Source organism: Schistocerca nitens, chromosome 1 (genome assembly GCF_023898315.1).
Source record: "Schistocerca nitens isolate TAMUIC-IGC-003100 chromosome 1, iqSchNite1.1, whole genome shotgun sequence".
In the NCBI taxonomy this organism is placed as follows: domain Eukaryota; kingdom Metazoa; phylum Arthropoda; class Insecta; order Orthoptera; family Acrididae; genus Schistocerca; species Schistocerca nitens.
Window position 1 is genome coordinate 1,014,165,159 of NC_064614.1, and position 20,737 is coordinate 1,014,185,895.

The following is a 20,737-nucleotide window of genomic DNA, read 5'->3' on the forward strand; positions in this document are numbered from 1 at the left end:
AGCAGTATTTTCATTGTGTCTGTCTGTGACTCACTGCTTTCAATTTTTTGTTTATATTCCATCCTGGACTTCCCACTGTTTGATTTTTTTCTTTACTCTCTGTTTGCCAGAGTCATCTTAGAGAGTATTGACTCCCATGAAGTCTCCTACAGTATAGAAATTTTAATTACCTTACCATGTTAAACTTGATTTCTTGACTGTATTCTAGCATGGAAGAAATATTTCCTCTTACGTATATTGTATACTTTATATACACCATGAACAAAAAACATGTTAACAATCCTTTAGTTTGATGTTATTTCTCTGCCACTGACTTTCCTTCATCCATTTGAAAACTGTCATAGAGCAGTCTTGTCTTGTAACTGTATGATATTTAATCAAATGTTATACTGATGCAAATGTCCCTCTTTTCAAGTTCACATAAGCAAATACTTATTTCAGATAGACATTCAAAGAATGCTAAAACAAATGCTATTGAGACTTATGACTCACTACAGATATTTCTCATCTGATTACATTGCTACCATAACTCTGGGGCACTGTGTACAATTTTTAATGTGCTTTATTTAATTATGAAAAATATACTGAAGGAGCTGTTTAAAAGTATGGATGCACAATCTGTTTAAAATATGATCTACTAATAGAGAAAAAGAAAATTAAAACTGAAAGTTAATAATTCACATGCTGCAGACACACTTTTGTACAAGTAACCTAAGCCATTTTTAGATTGAAAATTGGTCAAAATCTGTTTATGTAGATTGTCACCGACCTGCCTGCAGTCACTCAATATACCTAGTATTATCTATTGCGAAGTCACCGTAAAACTGTATCGTGCCATCATTACACAGATTATTATGCACCAGTTGTCCAAAATATGTGATTTATTTGACCAACATGATCCCATTATTATCAATATTTTCATTATTACACATACAGTCTTGTGTTTGACTACACACGTTTGCTAGCTGTTTACTACTTTTGACTGTGCCTGATGACATACTCATTTTATGGTGTGTAATACTACATGGAAGCAGAGTTCCATTACATGTGTGTGTGTAATAATGTGACATATTGACTTGTCTTTTACAATAAAATTGTTCCGAAACATGTTGGGTTAAATAAATCACACAGTTTAGACAGCTGGTATGTAGTTATGCCTATACTGACAATAGTATTCTTGCAAAGTGAGAAAAATTATTGCTTTGGACACAGAAAAATAAATACACCACAACCTTTTTTCTATTTATTTTTTTAATTGTGCCGATCATTTCACATAATGTTAGCAGTTCACACAATCTTCCTCTGGCATATGAAAAGAACTAGTAGCCTCTTAACTTTTCATTTAATAACTTGATGATTCAAAACAGATATATGCACAAAATATGTAGTTTAAGATTATTTTTGATCAAATATACTCGCTGAATTAAAATTTCAGGGTTACGAGTAACTTTATTAGTAACAAAATAGTTAAACACTTTTTGAAGGTGACTGCCAACAGCTGCTATGTATTTAATAAAATGCATGATAGGGAGTTGTCTATAAGTCCTTTATTATCACTACTGGTTTCAGTTAATAACTCTCTTATATATCATGCCACGTCATTGCCATATTTATAAGACATGACATGACATGATATGATATAATATGATACATAATAATTTATGAATTTTTATAACCTCATGATGGTGATATAAAGGACATACAGATATCTGCATGTTATTTATTTCATACAGTAAAATAGTGTTGCTATACGACTTATCATATCTCATGATTATAAGAAGTCCTATTTTCAAATCTGCATAAAAGAAGAATGGAAATATAGCATTAAGGTAACTGTAATGATACACTGTCTAAGATTTTGAACACCAATTTTCACTATCACAATATGGAGCATATGTTGTGTAACATAATACACTATCATAATGAATTTTTTTCACATCAAATAAATAATATTTTCGTAAGAGGGCCCAACATTAGAACACGTAATTCAGGAAATCATTTATGACTTTAGGTAACTCATATTTCTCCAGGCTTGACAGACAGTAATGTCTACGAATTACAATACGGCAGAGCTTTGAAAGTGAACTTGGCGCTAATACTTCCGGAACACTCAAGTAGTTTTCTGATGTTTCCTCTTCCAGGTTTTGCTGACTTTCTCCAGTGAGACCTTCAAAATTAAGAATTGTACAATAAAATTTTTATATAAAAGGATATTACAAATTAACCAATAGCTACAAATTCTGATATTTGTATTGCATCACAAGTAGATGTTTGCATCAATAGACTTCTGCCTTGAAGAGTACAGCCAAAATAGGTATAACAAAACAGAATATTTTCTAACAGTTGTTTGATGCAAATGCAGTCATAAATTTATGAACTATGGCAGTTTTTTTATTCTGTGTATTATTAAGTTTAAAAAACAATGTTACAGTCATAAGTGTATATAATGAAACTAAATTTTGTGCAAGTGAAGTGTCTCCTGACTAGCCACAAAAATTTGAGCAGAAATGACACATCCAAAAGTTTTTAAAATCTCAGAATTTCTTTTCAGGTAAAAAGGAAGTTAGGAAACATAAAAATCTGTAAAAGTATTTGTACTGAAGTAAATAAAAATTGGCTTCAAACACAAGATAAATAATACAAAGGATACGACAAATGGTTTTCACTCATTCATGCATTGAGTTTTCTAAGTCCTAGCATGAAGCTCAATTTTCAGGGATGCATAATAGGTCAACATAAATACATCTGTCCACTGTATTGACAATAATGTATCACTGCACTAATCTGGATATGTTTTCCAGTATTCAGCAAGGAGTCATTGTCCAAGGATGTGATATTTAAGCAAGCTGTCTTGTTGGCATTTTCAGGCAGTCCTAGTGACTGATATGTCTTGCACTGGTGCTGTCTTATATACTTCCTGTCCCTCACAGTCGAACTCTTGTCTGTGGTACCTGTAGCTGGTTCCTCTTACAAGATACAGGAGGAAGGGCGCTACTGAGACATGAGTTCTGGTGCTCAGTCTCTGTGCCGCCACTGCTGGAATTGGGATATTGTTGACGCAGGGGACACATGTATATACGGTGCGATCTACACTCTTCAGTTGGTGTGAATGGTTGAATTTCCTCTGCAGACTATTGTTGCACTTGAAGCATACTCAACGGTGGAGCCCAGGCATTACTTAGGTGGAAACCACGGCCTTTATTATTATTATCAGCTCATCGTGTAGCTGGATGACTACAGATTCTTTTGAAACATAACCCCAAAATATGTTTGCCTGTTTTAACAACTTGATACCATTATAATTCATGCTATGTCCATAGGAGAGTGAGTGTTCTGCTACAACTGACTTTGTTAGTTATTTCTTATCTGTGTGACTGTTGCGCTCTGTGCATCTTTCCTCCATTGTCTGGATGATCTGACCTACATATATATTCTCATACTGGCAAGGGTAGTGGTGTACTGCTGGTTTTTGGACATATATGTCATTCTTAACAGACTCATACATCTCACATTATGTTTCTGAAGTATTCTGTGAATTTTCATCAATACATTACTAATGTCAGGGATACAAACTGTTGCAACAGGTTTCTCTTCTTCTTTTGCAGGCTGTAGCCAAGGCTGCTTCAGTTTTATGCCACATTTGATCTGATGGTGACTGTAACCACTCTCCTGGAAAAATGTCTTCAAGTGCTGCAGCTCCATTGCTAACCTCTCTTGGTCAGCAATTATGTGAGCCTTGTGCACTAGTGTTGAGGACGGCCTCTTGTTATGAAGGGGCATGACAGTTGTAACCATGCGAATATAAACCTGTGTGCATTAGTTTACATAAATGCCATGCCCTAGTTTATAATCCAATCTCCACTTGACTAGCATGTCCAAGAACAGAGGTTGCTGTTTTCTTCAACTTCTACAATGAACCTGATGTTATGGGGCAGTGAATTCAGATGCTGCACAAAGTCTTGTAGAAGCTGTCATTCTTGTGGCTTGATCATGAATGTCTTGTCCATGTGCTGGAAAAAGCACGAGGGTGACCAGACTGCTGACTCAAGGCTTCTTCTTCAAATGCCCCCATGAACATGTTGGCTACCACTGATGACAGTGGGTACCCCATTGCCACTCCATTGGTCTGCATGTATAGTTATTTGCATGAAACAGATAATAAGTTGAAGTGAGAAGGAATTCAAAGAGTTTTGTCACTGATGACCCAACTTTCGCTCATACGAGACAGAGAGAGTATCTTACAGATGCCCTAGTAAAGAGAAAGACCATATCAATGCTCACCATGTTGTTTCCTTGGGCTATTAGGAAGCTCTGAAGCTGCTGCACAAAATGCACTAAATTCCATATGTGGTGCCGACATTTGACAACAAAGGAGTTGAGCACCATTGTCAGATGCTTTTCTAGCTTATATGTAGGTACAGTGGTGTTGCTCAGAATGGGAGGGATTGGAGCCCCGTCTTTATGGACTTAAGGTTGGTTAACAAAGTCTTAGAGATCTAGCCAATACTGGATGAAGCCTTTTCGCCATTTTTTCTTGGAATGTTTTCTGGAGAATTTTCATTGAGTTCCTGTTCATGTGGTTTGCTGGATCTACTTCTACAATCAGGTAGGCATCATCTTCGAAGAGATCATATAGTTTTTTCTTTTATACTTGAAGTAGTAAAAGGACTGTAGAATTACTTGTTTAAGTGGATTCCTCTCCTTCTCGGAGATGTTTGGCCTTGGGGGGAATAGCCTCTGTGGGTGTAAAACATGTTTCATGAAGCTTTTTGCCCATTGCATCTGACGGAAGAGGAACGGCAACCTGTTTCAACACATTGATAAGATTGGCCATCAGTGTGAAATTTAGTCCCATTCCATGTAATGATAATATTGCATCATGAAATGTTGTTCTAGTATTAGCTTAGCCTTAAGATGTTCATACTTTGTGGTACATGAATGATATGCTTGTGATCTGCTCACACCTACCATGGCACATGGATGATATGTTTGCGATCTGGCCACATCTACAAGAGCTTGTGCAATGTTTGAACTCGCTGCACCATAACATCAGGTTCATGACAGAGAACGAAGAAAACCAACCAACCTCTGCTATCAGACAAGATAGTCAAGCAGAATTCAGATGCCACACTAGGACATAGCATTTACTGTAAACTAACACACAATGATTTATGTTTACATAGTTACAGCTATAATGCCCCTTTACGATGAGAAAGTCTCCTCAGTATTCTAGTGTACAGGGCTTGTGAAATCTCTGACCAAGATGGTTTAGCAGTGGAGTTGCAGCATCTGCAGACAGTTTTCCAGAATTGTTACAACCACCATCAGATCAAACACATCATAAAACTGAAAGTGCCTATGCAACAGCTTGCACGGGAAGAAAAAAACCTTTTGTAATGTTTATCCCTTAGCTTACATTGGTAACATAGCCATAAAAATAGGTTGAATACTCCACAAGTACAATATCATGTGCGTATTTTGTCTGCTGCTGAAGAAAATTCCCTGCGGTTCTGTTAAGGATGACATAGGTCTCCGAAAACCTACTGCTGCCAGTGCCAGTGCAGAAAATGTATGCAGGTCGGAGTATCAGGACAAGAGAGGAAATATATGGAGTGCACAAGCATCACATAGATAAAGAACAATCAACAAAGTCAGTGGTGGCAGAGCACTGACTCTCTAGTGGATATAGCATGAATTATAATGATATCAAGTTGTTAAAACAGACCACTTCATTTTGGGATTCTGCTTTAAAGGAATCTATGAGGATTTGGTACAGGAAGTGATGAAAGAAAGAGAGACTGGCTTCCAAGTAAGTAATGCCTGGGACCCAACCTTGACTGTGCTCAAGGTGCAACAACAGTCTTTGGGAAAATCCATTCACATCAACCAAAGAGTTTACATCACAACACTTATATGCCCCACCTCCATAACTAATGCATCTCAACTGCTGTGGCAGTGGCACAGAGATTGAGGACTGCAGTTCATGTCCTGGCAGTGCACTTTCCTTTCCATCTCAACAGTGGAGTCTCCCATGGGTCTCATGGACCTGAGCTCAACAACAAGAGGAAGGTACTGTAGTATACGATACAGTGCCCAATGTATGACAAATTACACACCAGTACTATTTGAAGATAGCAACAAGCCAACTTGCTGAAATATCACACCATTTGGACAATACTACCTGGCTGAATACCTGAGAATCTTTCACAATGATTGTACACTAGGAATACTTATAATCACATACCACTGCACTACTACATAATACTTGAACTAAAACAGGTTACATTTAGTAAAGTAATATTAGCTGAAAAGCTGCTACTTATAAAGCAAGTTTCTTCTTCCTCAATTTTATTAAACAACATATGTTGATGTAATGTTGTTAGCTTAAAATGTGCACAACTGAACGACATTGCTCAGAGAATAACAGTTATCTACATGTATGCCAAAACATATCTGTCCACAGTAAAATTTTGACTCATTTGCAGTTAACAGGAATTTTCAATCATTGAGTCTAGATACTTAGTAAGAGTCACAGCTAATCAGGAATGTTTAAACTTTCTTTTCAGTTTGTAAATATTCACATTTTGTTACTGTACAATTAAGTGAAACTTGCTGGAACCTTTGCATTAGAAAATAACACTGAACACACGCCTCAGAGGTAAACATTACATGAAAATTATTTTTAAGCATTGTGTGACACTTAACCCGCTGAAAACCCTGATGTGCCCTGTGTCATGGAAAAGCAAGCACAAAAGGTCTATTAATGATCAGCATTTCAAACACAGAGCAAATAATTGTAGCCTTAAGGGGGAATGGAAGCAGAGTAATAAAGGATCAACTTATGCTATCAGTGTGAGGGCATGTATGAAAAAATGTAGTTTCCTATGACTATAATATCAATGAATCACTGCTGGAATTGGTAAACTCATCCAAATACCTAGGTGTAACACTTTGTAGAGATATGAAATGGAAAAATCACATAGCTTCAGTCTTGGGTAAAGCAGGTGGTAGACTTTGGTTTATAGGTAGAATAGTGGGCATGTGCCGTCAATCTACAAAAGAGATTGCTTACAAATCACTCGTGTGACCCATACTAGAATATTGCTGAAGTGTGTGGGACCTGTACTAGATAGGACTAACAGGAGATACTGAATACATACAGAGAAGTTCAGCATGAATGTTCACAGATTTGTTAAATACATGGGAAAGTGTCACAGAGATACTGAAATGGCAGACAAACATGAACTATCTCAAGAATGACTATTAACAAAGTTTCATGAACTGGCTTTAAATGGTTACTCTAGGGGTATACTACAACCCTCTATGTATCACTCACACAGCGATCGTGAGAATAAGTTTAGAATAATCACTGCATGCACAGAAGCAGTCACAGAATCATTCCTCCCAAGTACAGTATGTGAATGGAACAACAAGAAACCCCAATATGTAGTACAATGGGATGTACCCTCCGCCATGCACATCATGGTGGTTTGCAGAATGTACATGAAGATGTAGATGCAGATGCCTCAAGGCTGTATTCTACAAGTTGTAGGTCTGGTAGCCAGTTATGGAACAGGGTGCATCCATCTGCAGATTGTGGCGCACATTGGATCAAATGATGCCCGTCAGCTGAACTTTCAAGTTCACACTTACATTGTTCCAGTGACTGGGAGAGGAGGTTGGGAAGTCCAGACTTGTTTATAGAATGTCAATAAAGCTCACAGTCTGCAGCACCATTCTCAGAACTCATTAGTTAGTTGTAACTGCCAGAAATTTTATAGCTTTGGGCAAATGATCACAAAATTTTTTTGCTGCATACTGAACTTCTTTCTGAGCCACAGAAAGAATTATTAATTGGTAATAAAGATTATTTCTCCCTCTAGTATTGTAGTTTTTCTCAGACTGTAACAGATTATTTATGAACTGCTTGCTTTTTGCAATATTATGCCCCCGTGTCTAATAAAACTTTTATCAGAGAATTCGATGGTTCTTCAATATGCTAGGCTGCAGCTAAGAACTGAAGGGTCCCCTAAATGGGACCAGCACATTATATACATCATCCAAGATGGCTAACCTAATTGATTACTATGTTTTCAGTTTGACACTATAATCTTTGAGATTAGGCTACTTGCAGTATCATCAATGACTGCACTGTGGCACACACAGCATTCCACAGCCAGGAATTAGATGGCATTCAGCTCACAGCCAATAGGTGGTGGCACCACTGCCACTTAACAGCACAGGTGCAACCACCCCTAAACCACTTCCGCAGTAACCGCAGCAACTCCAGCCAGTGTATATATGAAAAATAGCAAACTATCAACTACGGGTCAATTCACCACACTACGCCACTGTGGGCTCACCAGCAGCCTGTGTACTCCTGCACACCTGGACTAGTTAGAAGCACATGCCTGTTACAGATGGCAGCGTGAAGTCAGGCTGCAGTCTCGCAAAGTGTTTGGACTTACTGCTTCTAACTATGGAGATATAAAACCTTGAAGTGACAGTGTTGTATGATTCTGATAGGGACTCAGTGTACAATTCCATCTGACAATATTTGTATTCAGGTATTGTGTGAACTTCAGTTGAGAGATCAAAATTTGTTTTTCCATTCACGCCTCTTGTCTTTGTTGTTCGCATTTCCCAGATACAGCACTAGTCTCCATCCACTCTAGATACTCGTAGCTGTAGGAGAACAAAATGTTAGTATAAGACTCAAAAGAAATGCACCCAAAGATGAGACCATTGACATCCTAGTGATCAACTAATGAAGCATTTGCAACAATATCCTGGAGCTTGATGTACTCCTAAAAAGGAGCAGAGCTTATGTAATATTAGGTTCAGAAAGCTAACTAAAACCCAAAATTGACTGCAGCGAGATTTTTGGGCTGAATCTAACTATGTCAAAAGGATAGGCTAATGGGAAATGGAGGTGGTGCATTTATAGCACTAGACATGAAACTCAAATTAACTGAGGTAGAAATTGAACCTGCATTTGAGATCATTTCGGCAAAGCTCAGTATGAAGAGGGGGCATAAATTTGTAGATGTTTCCTTCTATAAATCATTTGACTTCCTTCCTAGATGTGACTCAAAGCTTTAAAGACAACCTCAGCTCGCTAGTACGTATGTTCACAATCATACTGCCATAATGGTTGGTTTGCAAAATAATGCTAAATGTTTTTTTCTGAAAACAACCTAGAAGAAAGAGTTTGGTAGCTGTCTCCAGACAGAAATACATTAGATCAATTGGTAACAATCAGACTTGACATTTTTGAGGATGCAGCAGTTATAGCAGCAATGATTCCCAATGTCTTTTTTTTCCAATATTTTCTCTATTCCGTAGAAGGGAAATTTCCTTTGTGGGTTCAAAGTGAGTAAAGTTTTTTTCCTAGAAATAGCACTTCCACAATACAAAGGCCACCTAAAGCAAGCAAGAATATAGGACAGTTCATGAGGAAAGAACCATCTCTCACCAGTTTCAAAAAGTCAATTGCACCACTGGGGATGTCTCAAAGAAACATTCCACATGGGAAAAATATATTAAAAAAGATGCTGTGACTTACCAAATGAGAAAGCACTGGTAGATAGACACAATAAAAAACACACAAATACACACACAAATTTCAAGCTTTCGCAATCCATGGTTGCTTCATCAGAAAAGAGGAGAGGGAAAGACGAAAGGAGGTGGGTTTTAAGGGAGAGGGTAAGGAGTCATTCCAATCCTGGGAGCGGAAAGACTTACCTTAGGGGGAAAAAGGGACAGGTATACACTCGCGCGCGCGCGCGCGCGCGCACACGCACACGCACACGCGCACACGCGCGCCCACACACACACACACACACACACACACACACACACACACACATATCCCGGGATTGGAATGATTCCTTACCCTCTCCCTTAAAACCCACATCCTTTCGTCTTTCCCTCTCCTTCCCTCTTTCCTGATGAAGCAACCGTGGGTTGTGAAAGCTTGAAATTTGTGTGTTTTTTATTGTGTCTATCTACCAGCGCTTTCTCATTTGGTAAGCATCTTTTAATTAAACTGAGGGAGTGGATTTCATCTTATTTACTGGTTTAATAGCTGTGAGACAATAATACTTATTTTGGATTATGGTGTAACAGACAGCACTAGTCAGTCATTTCCAACACTCAAGTACTAAGAAAAACTGTCACTATGGCTATGGTATATTGTTTAGAGGTCCTTTTTTCTCATCTTGTCCCCATTCCAATTTGAACTTCACGCCACACTGAGAAGTGGAATGTAGTTCACTGATGACTTCGACATAACCAGTATCAGCACATTCACATGGACAGGTAAGTTATTTCAAGTATGGAGAACAGGCCAGTTTTGATAACAGAATAGATAGTTTATCCTTTGGTGACATGACAAACTGACAAATTAGTTGTAGTCATTTGACCTCCTAATTCATGTACGTGAAGAAGAGCTCTTTGACACATTACATGTTGATGCTTTTTGGAGGAGCCAACATTTTTTGTTATTACAAAAGGTGAAATTTGAGCATAACTAGAGTTGAAATGAAAGTGATGAGAATTTGCTTTTAAAATACACCACCCGTCAAAAAAGTGAAGCACCCAGAAGAGGAGGAGAAAACTAAATGAAGCTTCACAGGTTGAGAGATTATGTGATGTTATTTCGTCGATTACAAAACTGAGTTAAACATACAAATGACGTGGCAGTATAAGTCCACTTTTCAGTATGATCCTGCACCCCCCTCTGGCCTGTACATATGCACTGATTCTATTGGGGAAGGTGTCACAAAGCTGATGTATATGTTCCTAAGGCAAGCTGGCCCACAACTGTTATAACTGGTCCTTGACGTCCTAGATATTGGCACTGAGACAGAGCTGATGTCTGATCTGATCCCACACATATTCTATTGGGGACAGATATGTGGATCTTGCTGGCCACAAGAGTACCTCAACATCACACAGACAGTTCACAGAGACATGTGCCATACGTGGATGAGTGTGGTAATGTTGAAACACTGCACCATAATACTGTCACATAATAGGTAACACATACCAGCTGTGACCTCAAGTCATACCTGACGGCTCTCCACAACATCATACCAGGAGTAACATCACTGTGTATTTCCAAGACACTGGAAGGATAGGACCTCACTAGACATTGCTACCTTACTCACAAAAGATGGTCATGTGTGGTAGAGCAGAATCACAATTCATTACTGGACACAATGCAATGCAATTCATCACCAGTCCATGATTCCTTACCATGGCACCACTCCAAATGCAGCTGTTTGTGCTGTAGATTTAATGGCAGCCTATGAGTGTGATGGTAATTCCATGGTCCAACCACTGCTAGTCTCCAACCAATGATACGGGATGACACAGAATGTAGCTGGAAATCCACTACTGGTTCTTCAATGGCAGACACAGATGTGAAGTGTTTACGATTGCTTGGTGAACAATACAATGATCCTCCCTTGTGGTGGCCATATACGGCCAACCAAAATTTTTAGGAGAAGTGTACCGGCCCTCTCATTTGTGTGAGGCCCAACAGGGCCTCTTTCAAACTTAGTCCAGAGCTGATAACACTGTCTGAAATGAGTACACAGCATCTCTGTTTTCTTCACAGTGATCACTCTACAATTGATGCTGTTCACACCCCTTATATACCCTACAACACCTGGTAAGAACCATAAACATGAACAACACTAATGTACCCTGCTGGCCATTCTCCCTGTAATAGATAACTGTAACCCACTGATGGTGTGTGTGTGTGTGTGTGTGTGTGTGTGTGTGTGTGTGTGTGTGTGTGTGTGTACAAAGTTAAATTGACATCCAACCATGTCTTCTGGATGATTCACATCTTTTATCAGGCAGTGTATCTCTCTTCTCCTGTTTCTCAAAAACCAAAAAGAGTGCAATATTTGTCCAGGTCGAACTTCTGCGTCTTCTTTTATTACATTCCTCAATCTACAGCTGCTTCAGTTTTTCACAGTTTTAAATAGTTAAAAACTGTCCTTTAATCAATGCAAGTATGGGCTGTAACGTAGTTTCCCATCTCCAAAATTCAGAGAAAGAAGGTATTGGGTGAGAGGAACCATATAGTCTGTGTGGTGTATCAGGCACTCCTGTCCTTTGAGTCATGATGTTAAACATGTTCAGCAACCAGGTACCAGGTGTCCTCAATGTGCACAATCTTTCTATGGCCATTCCACTGTATTTCCAGTTCACAATCTGATACCACTGCTGTAACAACTATCTTCTTTTCATATGTTACATTCAGCAATAATACTACCCATGAGCTATTTATAATACACTGTGTTTTTAAATCTTTAGCCAGAGTGTACAGCAGAATTTCTCACTTGATTCCTTTAGCTGAACTTGACTCATCAGCTTGGAAGGAGTGTGTCATGCATATCAGCTGGGTAACAACATTGATTCCAACACAGACGATATCAAAATTATCAGTTAAAGAGGACTGGGTTGGATTGATGGGGCTAAAGGACCCAAGCTATGAGGTCATCAGTCCCTCCATACTACAAGTGTCAAACGAAAAAGAGTGCTAAGACAGGAAGGAGACATAAGGCTAATCCTGATGAACTATGTGTGTGTGTGTGTGTGTGTGTGTGTGTGTGTGTATGGATCTGATGGGCATCCAATGGTGAGGGCTTCAGCGTCCTTATAATTATAAAAACAAACGAATATGGAGAGGAATCAAAAGTGTTGTACACACATGCACTCAAAATGACCACACAGTCACTCTGTATCACATTCACTAAAACCAATTAGGAGGGAAGAGAGCTAATCAAGAAATTAAAACACAGAGAAAACAAAACACAGATGAACTAAAAGAAAATCACAGGGAAATGTGACTGGCTGACCACTTACAAAAATCTAGGGTGAACCAGCCACCCTTTGACACACTTAGAATGTCTCCCTAAGATTTTGTTAAAAGTGTTGGACAATTCACAAAACTTTAAAACCCTAACCACATTCGTTTGATCATCACATAAAATAGATGGCAAATCTGACGCAGTCCGCTGGTCAGCAAATAAAATGCAGTCCAATAAGATATGGTGCACTGTGATCTGCATGCCACAAGCACCGAACATTGGAGGGTCCTCTCGCTGGAGTAAGAATCCATGTGTCATAGGGCTGCAGCCTAAGCGAAGCAAGTAAGAAGGACCTCGTCCCACCGACGTGGCTGGAAGGAAGTACTCCACAGCTGAATTGTGAGCTTGATGACACGGAGCTTGTTATCAGTCACTGCCAGACACTTGTTTTCCTATTGACACATGACTTTGTACCTCAACAGTGAGGAGACAGCATGCAGGGGGATAGCACACCGAAATACCAGAGGATCAAGACACACCTCCTTGGCTGCTTGATTTGCCCTTTCATTCCCCACAGTTCCAATGTGCCACGGTACCCAGCAGAAAGACACCTCCTTCCCCATTCATTGTAGTTGTAGGAGGTTCAAATGGTTCAAATGGCTCTGAGCACTATGGGACTTAACATCTGTGGTCATCAGTCCCCTAGAACTTAGAACTACTTAAACCTAACTAACCTAATGACATCACACACATCCATGCCCGAGGCAGGATTCGAACCTGCGACCGTAGCAGTCGCATGGTTCCAGACTGAGCGCCTACAACCGCTAGACCACCGCGGCCGGCTTGTAGGAGGGCATCCTAGATATTCTGGGTTATTGTATCTGCTGTGTACAAACATTGGAAAGAATAAAGGGCACTCAGAGAATATTAACAGATAAGAAATCAAGCACCGGGAGAACATCTCATCTGTTCCAGTGCCCGCAAGATTGCATATAAGTCTGCATCAGAGACATTAAATGCTGGAGGCAGTCTGATCTTGAGGACACGATCCAGGAAAATGACAGAGCAACCAACAGAGTCCCATAGCTTAGACCCATCTATAAAAACATTTACATGGTCGTGGTACTCAGATAAAATATCAGAGAATATTGCAATAAAAATGGAAGCAGGAGTGCTATTTCTCCTGTACCACACCAAATCTAAAATCACTCTGAGCCTCTCTGGTAACCACAGCGGCAGGCGGTTAAAAACCTGGATTTAGGGTTTTACTGGCTCCACACTGAGTGACTCCAGCACACACTGCATGTGGATCCCAAATGGCATTGTGGCTCATGGACAGTTGAAAAAAAGGCATTCCAGAGGTGGAAGAGCAACAGTATGGTGTGCAGGTGAAGTTGGAGCTGCACAGAACTTACGGGCCTGATGCAGCATGAAGAGCTGGTGCCGGATGGTAAGTGCGGGTTCCCCCGCCTCAGCACAGACGCTAGGTATGGGACTGGTCCAATAAGCACCCGTGGCCAGCCGAATCCCCTCACGATCGACAGTGGCAATGATATGCAGGTAATAGGGCCTTGCTGACCCATACACCATGCAACCATAGACCAAAAGCACAATAAAACTGAAGGAGACAAGCCCTACCCACTCCCCAAGATCTGTGGCTAAGGCACTTGATGATGTTCAGTGCCTTTAGGGTACTGGCTTTCAGGTCTTGCAGGTGTGGTAACCATGGCAATCGGGAGTTAAAAATGAGGCTCAGAAACTGCACTGTCTCTCTAAAATGTAGGATGGTCTCCCTCATAGTCAAGGCAGCCAAATTAAAAAGACAATGAGAACAATTAAAATGAACACATACACACACACACACACACACACACACACACACACACACTGACCTGCAGAAAACCGAAAACCTGTCTTTACATCCCACTCTTCTAACCACCACACTTTTTAAGTTGAAATTGATGGCTCGCCATTGCAACACTGGAGGAGGAACAGAAAACAGCAAAATCATTTACTAATAAGGAGCAATGTACAGGACTCCTTACCATAGATGTGACATTGTTGATGGTTATGGCAAAGAGGGTAACACTTAAAATACTGCCTTGAGGAACACCATTCTCCTGCTCAAATCGATTAGACAGTGTGTCACCAACTCAGATCCTAAAAAAACACTGAGACAGAAAAGACCGTACGAAGATGGGGAGGTGGCCACGAAAGCCCCATTGATGCAGCTGTTTGAGAATACAGTGTTTCCAAGTAGTATCGTATGCCTTACTTATATCAAAGAATATGTCGATACAGTGATGCTTACCGAGGAAAGCCTGCTGAACTGCCGCCTCTAGGAGGGTCAGATTGTCGACAGTGGACTGAAATCTTCGGAATCCACACTGAAAGCAGCTAAGGAGTTTCCTGGTCTCTAACAACCAGACCAGACAATGGTTAACCATTTGCTCCAGGGTCTTTCCTATACAGCTCGTTAAGGTGACACTCTGATAAGTACTGGGACAGGTGCAGTCCTTTCCTGGTTTGAGGAGAGGATCAGAATTGCCTCCCTCCACGAGTTGGAGAAGTTGCCTGTCTGCCATATTACATTAAAACATTCGAGCAGGATTTCCTTTGATGCTGCTGGCAAAAGTCTTAGGATGCAGTACCAGATTTGGTCATGACTGGGTGCAGTGTCATGAATCTCAGTCAGGTCTGATTTAAGCTTCTACATGGAGAAAGGGGAGTTGTATATCTCAGAACTACTGGACCTTAAGTCCAACTTTTTCCTCTCTACAATCACACGATAGCGACAAAATGCCAGATCCTGGCTTGCATTGGCAGTAGTTTGTGCAAAATGTTTGGCCAGCATCTGAGCAATGTCTCTGGGTGTTGTTTGGAGGCACCCATGTTTCAGCACTCGACTCGAATGGCTGCATTTACCAGAAATCCTCCAGATGGCTTCCCATACTTTTATAGAGGAAGTGGAATGATTGATAAGAGTCCAGGAACACTTTCCATGTCCTTTTCTTACTCTCGCTAATGATATGTCGAGCCTTGGAACTTGCGACTCGAAAGGCTCTAAGGTTGTCTGCTGTTGGTCGGCATTTAAAATGTCGAAGATTTGCACGCCTTTCCTGGATTGCGGGATCAAATTCATCTGTCTACCAAGATACTGGTTGCCTCCTAAGATGACTTGATGACTGTGGGATGGAGAAGTCAGCAGCACAATGGATCACTCATGTGATGTGGTCCACCCATCGTTGGACACTGTCGCAGTGTTCGAACACAGCCAGCTGGCTGAAACGCATCCAGTTAGAACTGCTGACCATCAATTTTGGGGGCTTAGCTTCAGGTGGTGAGCCATTTAGTAGGTGAAGGCAGATTGGGAAGTGGTCACTGAAATGAAGGTCGTCAATGACCTCCCACTGAACAGAGTTGGTGAGGGCGGGAGAACAGAAAGAGGGGTCGACGGCTGAGAATGACCCAGTAACAGTAGAGAAATTTGTACGAGTACCCATTTTGAGGATGCACAGCTCGTGAGTTGTCATGAGGCCCTCCAAAATCTGATCCTGAGGGCAAGTACTGGTCGAGCCCCACAGGACATGATGGCACATTGAAGTCTCCCAGGAGTTGTGCGATAAAATCTGTGAAAGGAGCTTCAGAGTCTAGTGCATCTTGCGGGGGTAAATACAGTGAGCAAACAGTGATCCTTCGATACACTTGAATTTGAACTGCAACTGCTTGTTGAACAGAAAGAGAGGTCGATGGCTGAGGATGACCCAGTAACAGTAGAGAAATGTGTGTGAGTACCCATGTTGAGTAGCCAAGGGGGGAACAGAGGAGTGGTTTGTATTAGTGACAAACACTGTGATACCTCCCTTGGGCCTTTCCCCCCACAGGTCATCCTAGCGGTATAGCGTATATCCCTGTAGTGCAGGGACATCTGTATCTTTAAAATGTGTTTCTTGTAAACAAAAGCACAAGGGATGTGCCTGTGCTAGGAATTTCAGTTCCTTCACATGAGTCCTGAACCCATTCATGCTCCACTGCAGTATGGAAGCCATGTCATCCGTCCCTATCTTTGCACCGGGGAGGTGAAGCACTTGAAGAGTGAGGGGACTGGAGGGGCTGCCTGGATCCAAGGCATCTAACTCCATGATACCCTCTTCATCAGTCAGACAGGAAAGAATGACTTCCGACGGCACTCGAGACAACTTTTGACAAAAATTTCATGAGCCTTTCCCTGCAACCTGTCCCTTCGAAGATGAGGGGGAAAGGGGGCATTGAGAGGCACTCTGCTTTTCTTGTACCTTCTGGATGCTTGTTGCACAACAGTTGTTGGTCTCTCCTGATGCAGCTGCCTGGATTGCTTTGTCCTTACTCTTTTTCCCTTGGCATGTAAATGTGCAAGTACAGATGCACAGTGGAAGAATATGAAGTGGCAAAGACAGGGGGTTTCATCACCTTATATTCTTTTTGGGATTCAGCATAGGGCATCAACGTTGTTACTTTTACTTGCTGTATTTTGTGTTATTCAGCAAAAACAGGGCAATCTCGGATCCAGACTGGGTGGTTCCCAGAGCAGTTAATGCAGATCACTGGAGGTGGGCAGTCAGTCTCAGTGTCACGAGCAGCTTTTCAGTAGTTCCCACAGATCAATTCACCTTTACAACTCATGGCTGTAGAGCTGAAAAACTGGCATTTAAAGGTAAATTTATAGGTAAATATGGGTTTGGAATGTAAGGGTGAACATTAAGTCGAAGGAACCCTGCCATTAGATATTCAGGCAGTGCCAGAGAATTGAGTGTGACAATGAAAGTGGCAGTCTTTTCAGTTGCTCCACTATTCGTGTGCGTTCATTGCTCCACATCGACTATTCCCTGGGATGCCCATTCTTCCTTCAGTTCAGCTATGTCCATGTCCATGATATCTCGGCATGTGATAACGCCCTTACTGGAGTTAAGAGAGGTGTTCATGTCAACAATGATATCATAATTACCCTGTTTCTGTGATTTCTTAAGGTCTACCTGCTCTGACTTGTTAATTTCGATCAACAATGAGCAATTACGCAATCATTTTACAGATTTTAATGTTCTAGCAAGGCCTTCCAAACACTTCTGGGCATAAAAGGGGGACACTTTTTCAAATGTCTCCTCCTTCCTCTTTATCACCAGAAACACACTGTAATATCTGACTCCATGAGCCCTGTTACTGCAGTCCAAAGTATTCTTATTATCAGGAGGACTAGCTTCTCCCATTCTTTTGGATGAATGGGTGTGAATCCTCCCAGGTGGTACGCCCTTCCCGCTGGGAGGAGAAGAAGATGATTTCGAGGTTTGCATCTCAGTCCCATGAGCAGCTAGGGAAATAAGGGTCCACTCAGACATAGCCCTGAGTACCTGAGTAAACCTTATACAACTGAGGTGCGGCAGGTTCCTCAGAGGTTGCCTGATAATGACTGTTCCACCTCAACAGCCATGCATTCCATCAGCATGCAGCACACCTTGAGATTGAAAGGGGGTGGTTTTTTTTTTCTTTTTTTAAATAGAGGTTTATCCCATACTTGCAATCCACGTGGCCAAGCCAAGATCCCTATTCCCTTAGACACACAATGTTCCACCACTGCCTGGGGGTCGCTGGTGCATGCCTAAAGCTTATGGTGACAGGGAACTGGTGGCACTCAGCAGTTCCTAGCTCAGGAACCTCAGGGTCGCCAAGCTCGAACCCAGCAAATCAATGCTGAGCCCCTGAGAGCTCCTGATGAACCCAAATGTAACCAATAACCAATAAAACCACAAGACAGAAGCAAGTCAAATTAAGAGAGAGGTAAGAGGGTGAAGATGGGCAAGATGCTGCACTCAGAAAGCAATTAGAGGCCCCTGGGACATGTTATGCAATTGGCGATGCACCCTATGTATCCAGCCAGTGTTGCCTCACCCTAAATCAATATAATCTCTGGAAAGAAAACAATGGCACAGAGACAGAGTAAACCAATGACAGATCTAAAAGAATAAGACAAACTGAAAAAGGTTGATGAGCAGGAGCCAGGCCACACCACTAAGCAAGGGCAGCCATGGGCAACCATGGGTTGGAGCAGGTGACAAGGTACCCATCCAATTCATCGAGTGACCAATGAAATCAATGTGCCCTACCTCACAAAGCCCCCCATGAACCATGTACCTTGCCGTTGGTGGGGACGCTTGCTTGCCTCAGTGATACAGATGGCTGAACCGTAGGTGCAACCACAATGGAGGGGTATCTGTTGAGAGGCTAGACAAACATGTGGCCCCTGAAGAGGGGCAGCAGCCTTTTCAATATTTGCAGGGGCAACAGTCTGGATGATTGACTGGTCTGGCCTTGTAACACTAACCAAAACAGCCTTGCTGTGCTGGTACTGCGAACAGCTGAAAGCAAGGGGAAACTACAGCCGTAATTTTTCCTGAGGGCATGCAGCTTTACTGTATGGTGCAATGATGATGGCGTCCTCTTGGGTAAAATATTCCGGAGGTAAAATAGTCCCCCATTCGGATCTCCGGGCGGGGACTACTCAAGAGGACGTAGTTATCAGGAGAAAGAAAACTGGCGTTCTACGGATCGGAGCGTGGAATGTCAGATCCCTTAATCGGGCAGGTAGGTTAGAAAATTTAAAAAGGGAAATGGATAGGTTGAAGTTAGATATAGTGGGAATTAGTGAAGTTCGGTGGCAGGAGGAACAAGACTTCTGGTCAGGTGACTACAGGGTTATAAACACAAAATCAAATAGGGGTAATGCAGGAGTAGGTTTAATAATGAATAGGAAAATAGGAGTAAGCTACTACAAACAGCATAGTGAACGCATTATTGTGGCCAAGATAGACAAGAAGCCCATGCCAACTACAGTAGTACAAGTTTATATGCCAACTAGCTCTGCAGATGATGATTAAATTGATGAAATGTATGATGAGATAAAAGAAATTATCCAGGAAGTGAAGGGGGCCGAAAATTTAATAATCATGGGTGACTGGAATTCAAGAGTAGGAAAAGGGAGAGAAGGAAACATAGTAGGTGAATATGGATTGGGGATCAGAAATGAAAGAGGAAGCCGTCTGGTAGAATTTTGCACAGAGAATAACTTAATCATAGCTAACACTTGGTTCAAGAATCATAAAAGAAGGTTGTATACGTGGAAGAATCCTGGAGATACTAGAAGGTATCAGATAGATTATATAATGGTAAGACAGAGATTTAGGAACCAGGTTTCAAATTGTAAGGGCATTTCCAGGGGCAGATGTGGACTCTGACCACAATCTATTGGTTATGAACTGCCGATTAAAACTGAAGAAACTGCAAAAAAGTGGGAATTTAAGGAGATGGGACCTGGATAAACTGAAATAACCAGAGGTTGTACAGAGTTTCAGGGAGAGCATTAGGGAACGATTGACAAGAATGGGGGAAAGAAATACAGTAGAAGAAGAACGGGTAGCTCTGAGGGATGAAGTAGTGAAGTCAGCAGAGGACCAAGTAGGTAAAAAGACGAGGGCTAGTATAAATCCTTGAGTAACAGAAGAAATATTGAATTTAATTGATGAAAGGGGAAAATATAAAAACGCAGTAAATGAAGCAGGCAAAAAGGAACACAAACATCTCAAAAATGAGATCGACAGGAAGTGCAAAATGGAATACTCTATTTCAAATTCTAAAGGTGGCAGGGAAAATACAGGGAGCGAAAGGCTATTTACAATTTGTACAGAAACCAGATAGCAGTTATAAGAGTCAAGGGGCATGAAAGGGAAGCAGTGGTTGGGAAGGGAGTGAGACAGGGTTGTCGCCTCTCCCCGATGTTATTCAATCTGTATATCGAGCAGGCAGTAAAGGAAACAAAAGAAAAATTCGGAGTAGATATTAAAATCCATGGAGAAGAAATAAAAACTTTGATGTTCGCCGAT

The 20,737-nt window shown here is 41.2% G+C and overlaps 1 protein-coding gene across 4 annotated transcripts in view; it reads right to left on the minus strand.

The window, feature by feature from the left end:
* Positions 1-1,273: 1,273 nt before the first annotated feature.
* LOC126196030 (ankyrin repeat and SOCS box protein 3-like) overlaps positions 1,274-20,737 on the minus strand; it is a 293,727-nt gene continuing 274,263 nt past the window's right edge. For 2 of the 4 annotated variants that reach the window (XM_049934538.1, XM_049934537.1), the window contains one exon: positions 1,276-2,167. In XM_049934538.1, the coding sequence (XP_049790495.1) occupies positions 1,974-2,167 (194 nt within the window). In that variant the 3' untranslated portion in view covers positions 1,276-1,973. Of the gene's footprint in view, positions 2,168-20,737 lie in introns of all 4 variants that reach the window. The other 2 variants (XM_049934536.1, XM_049934535.1) reach the window with 2 other exon arrangements.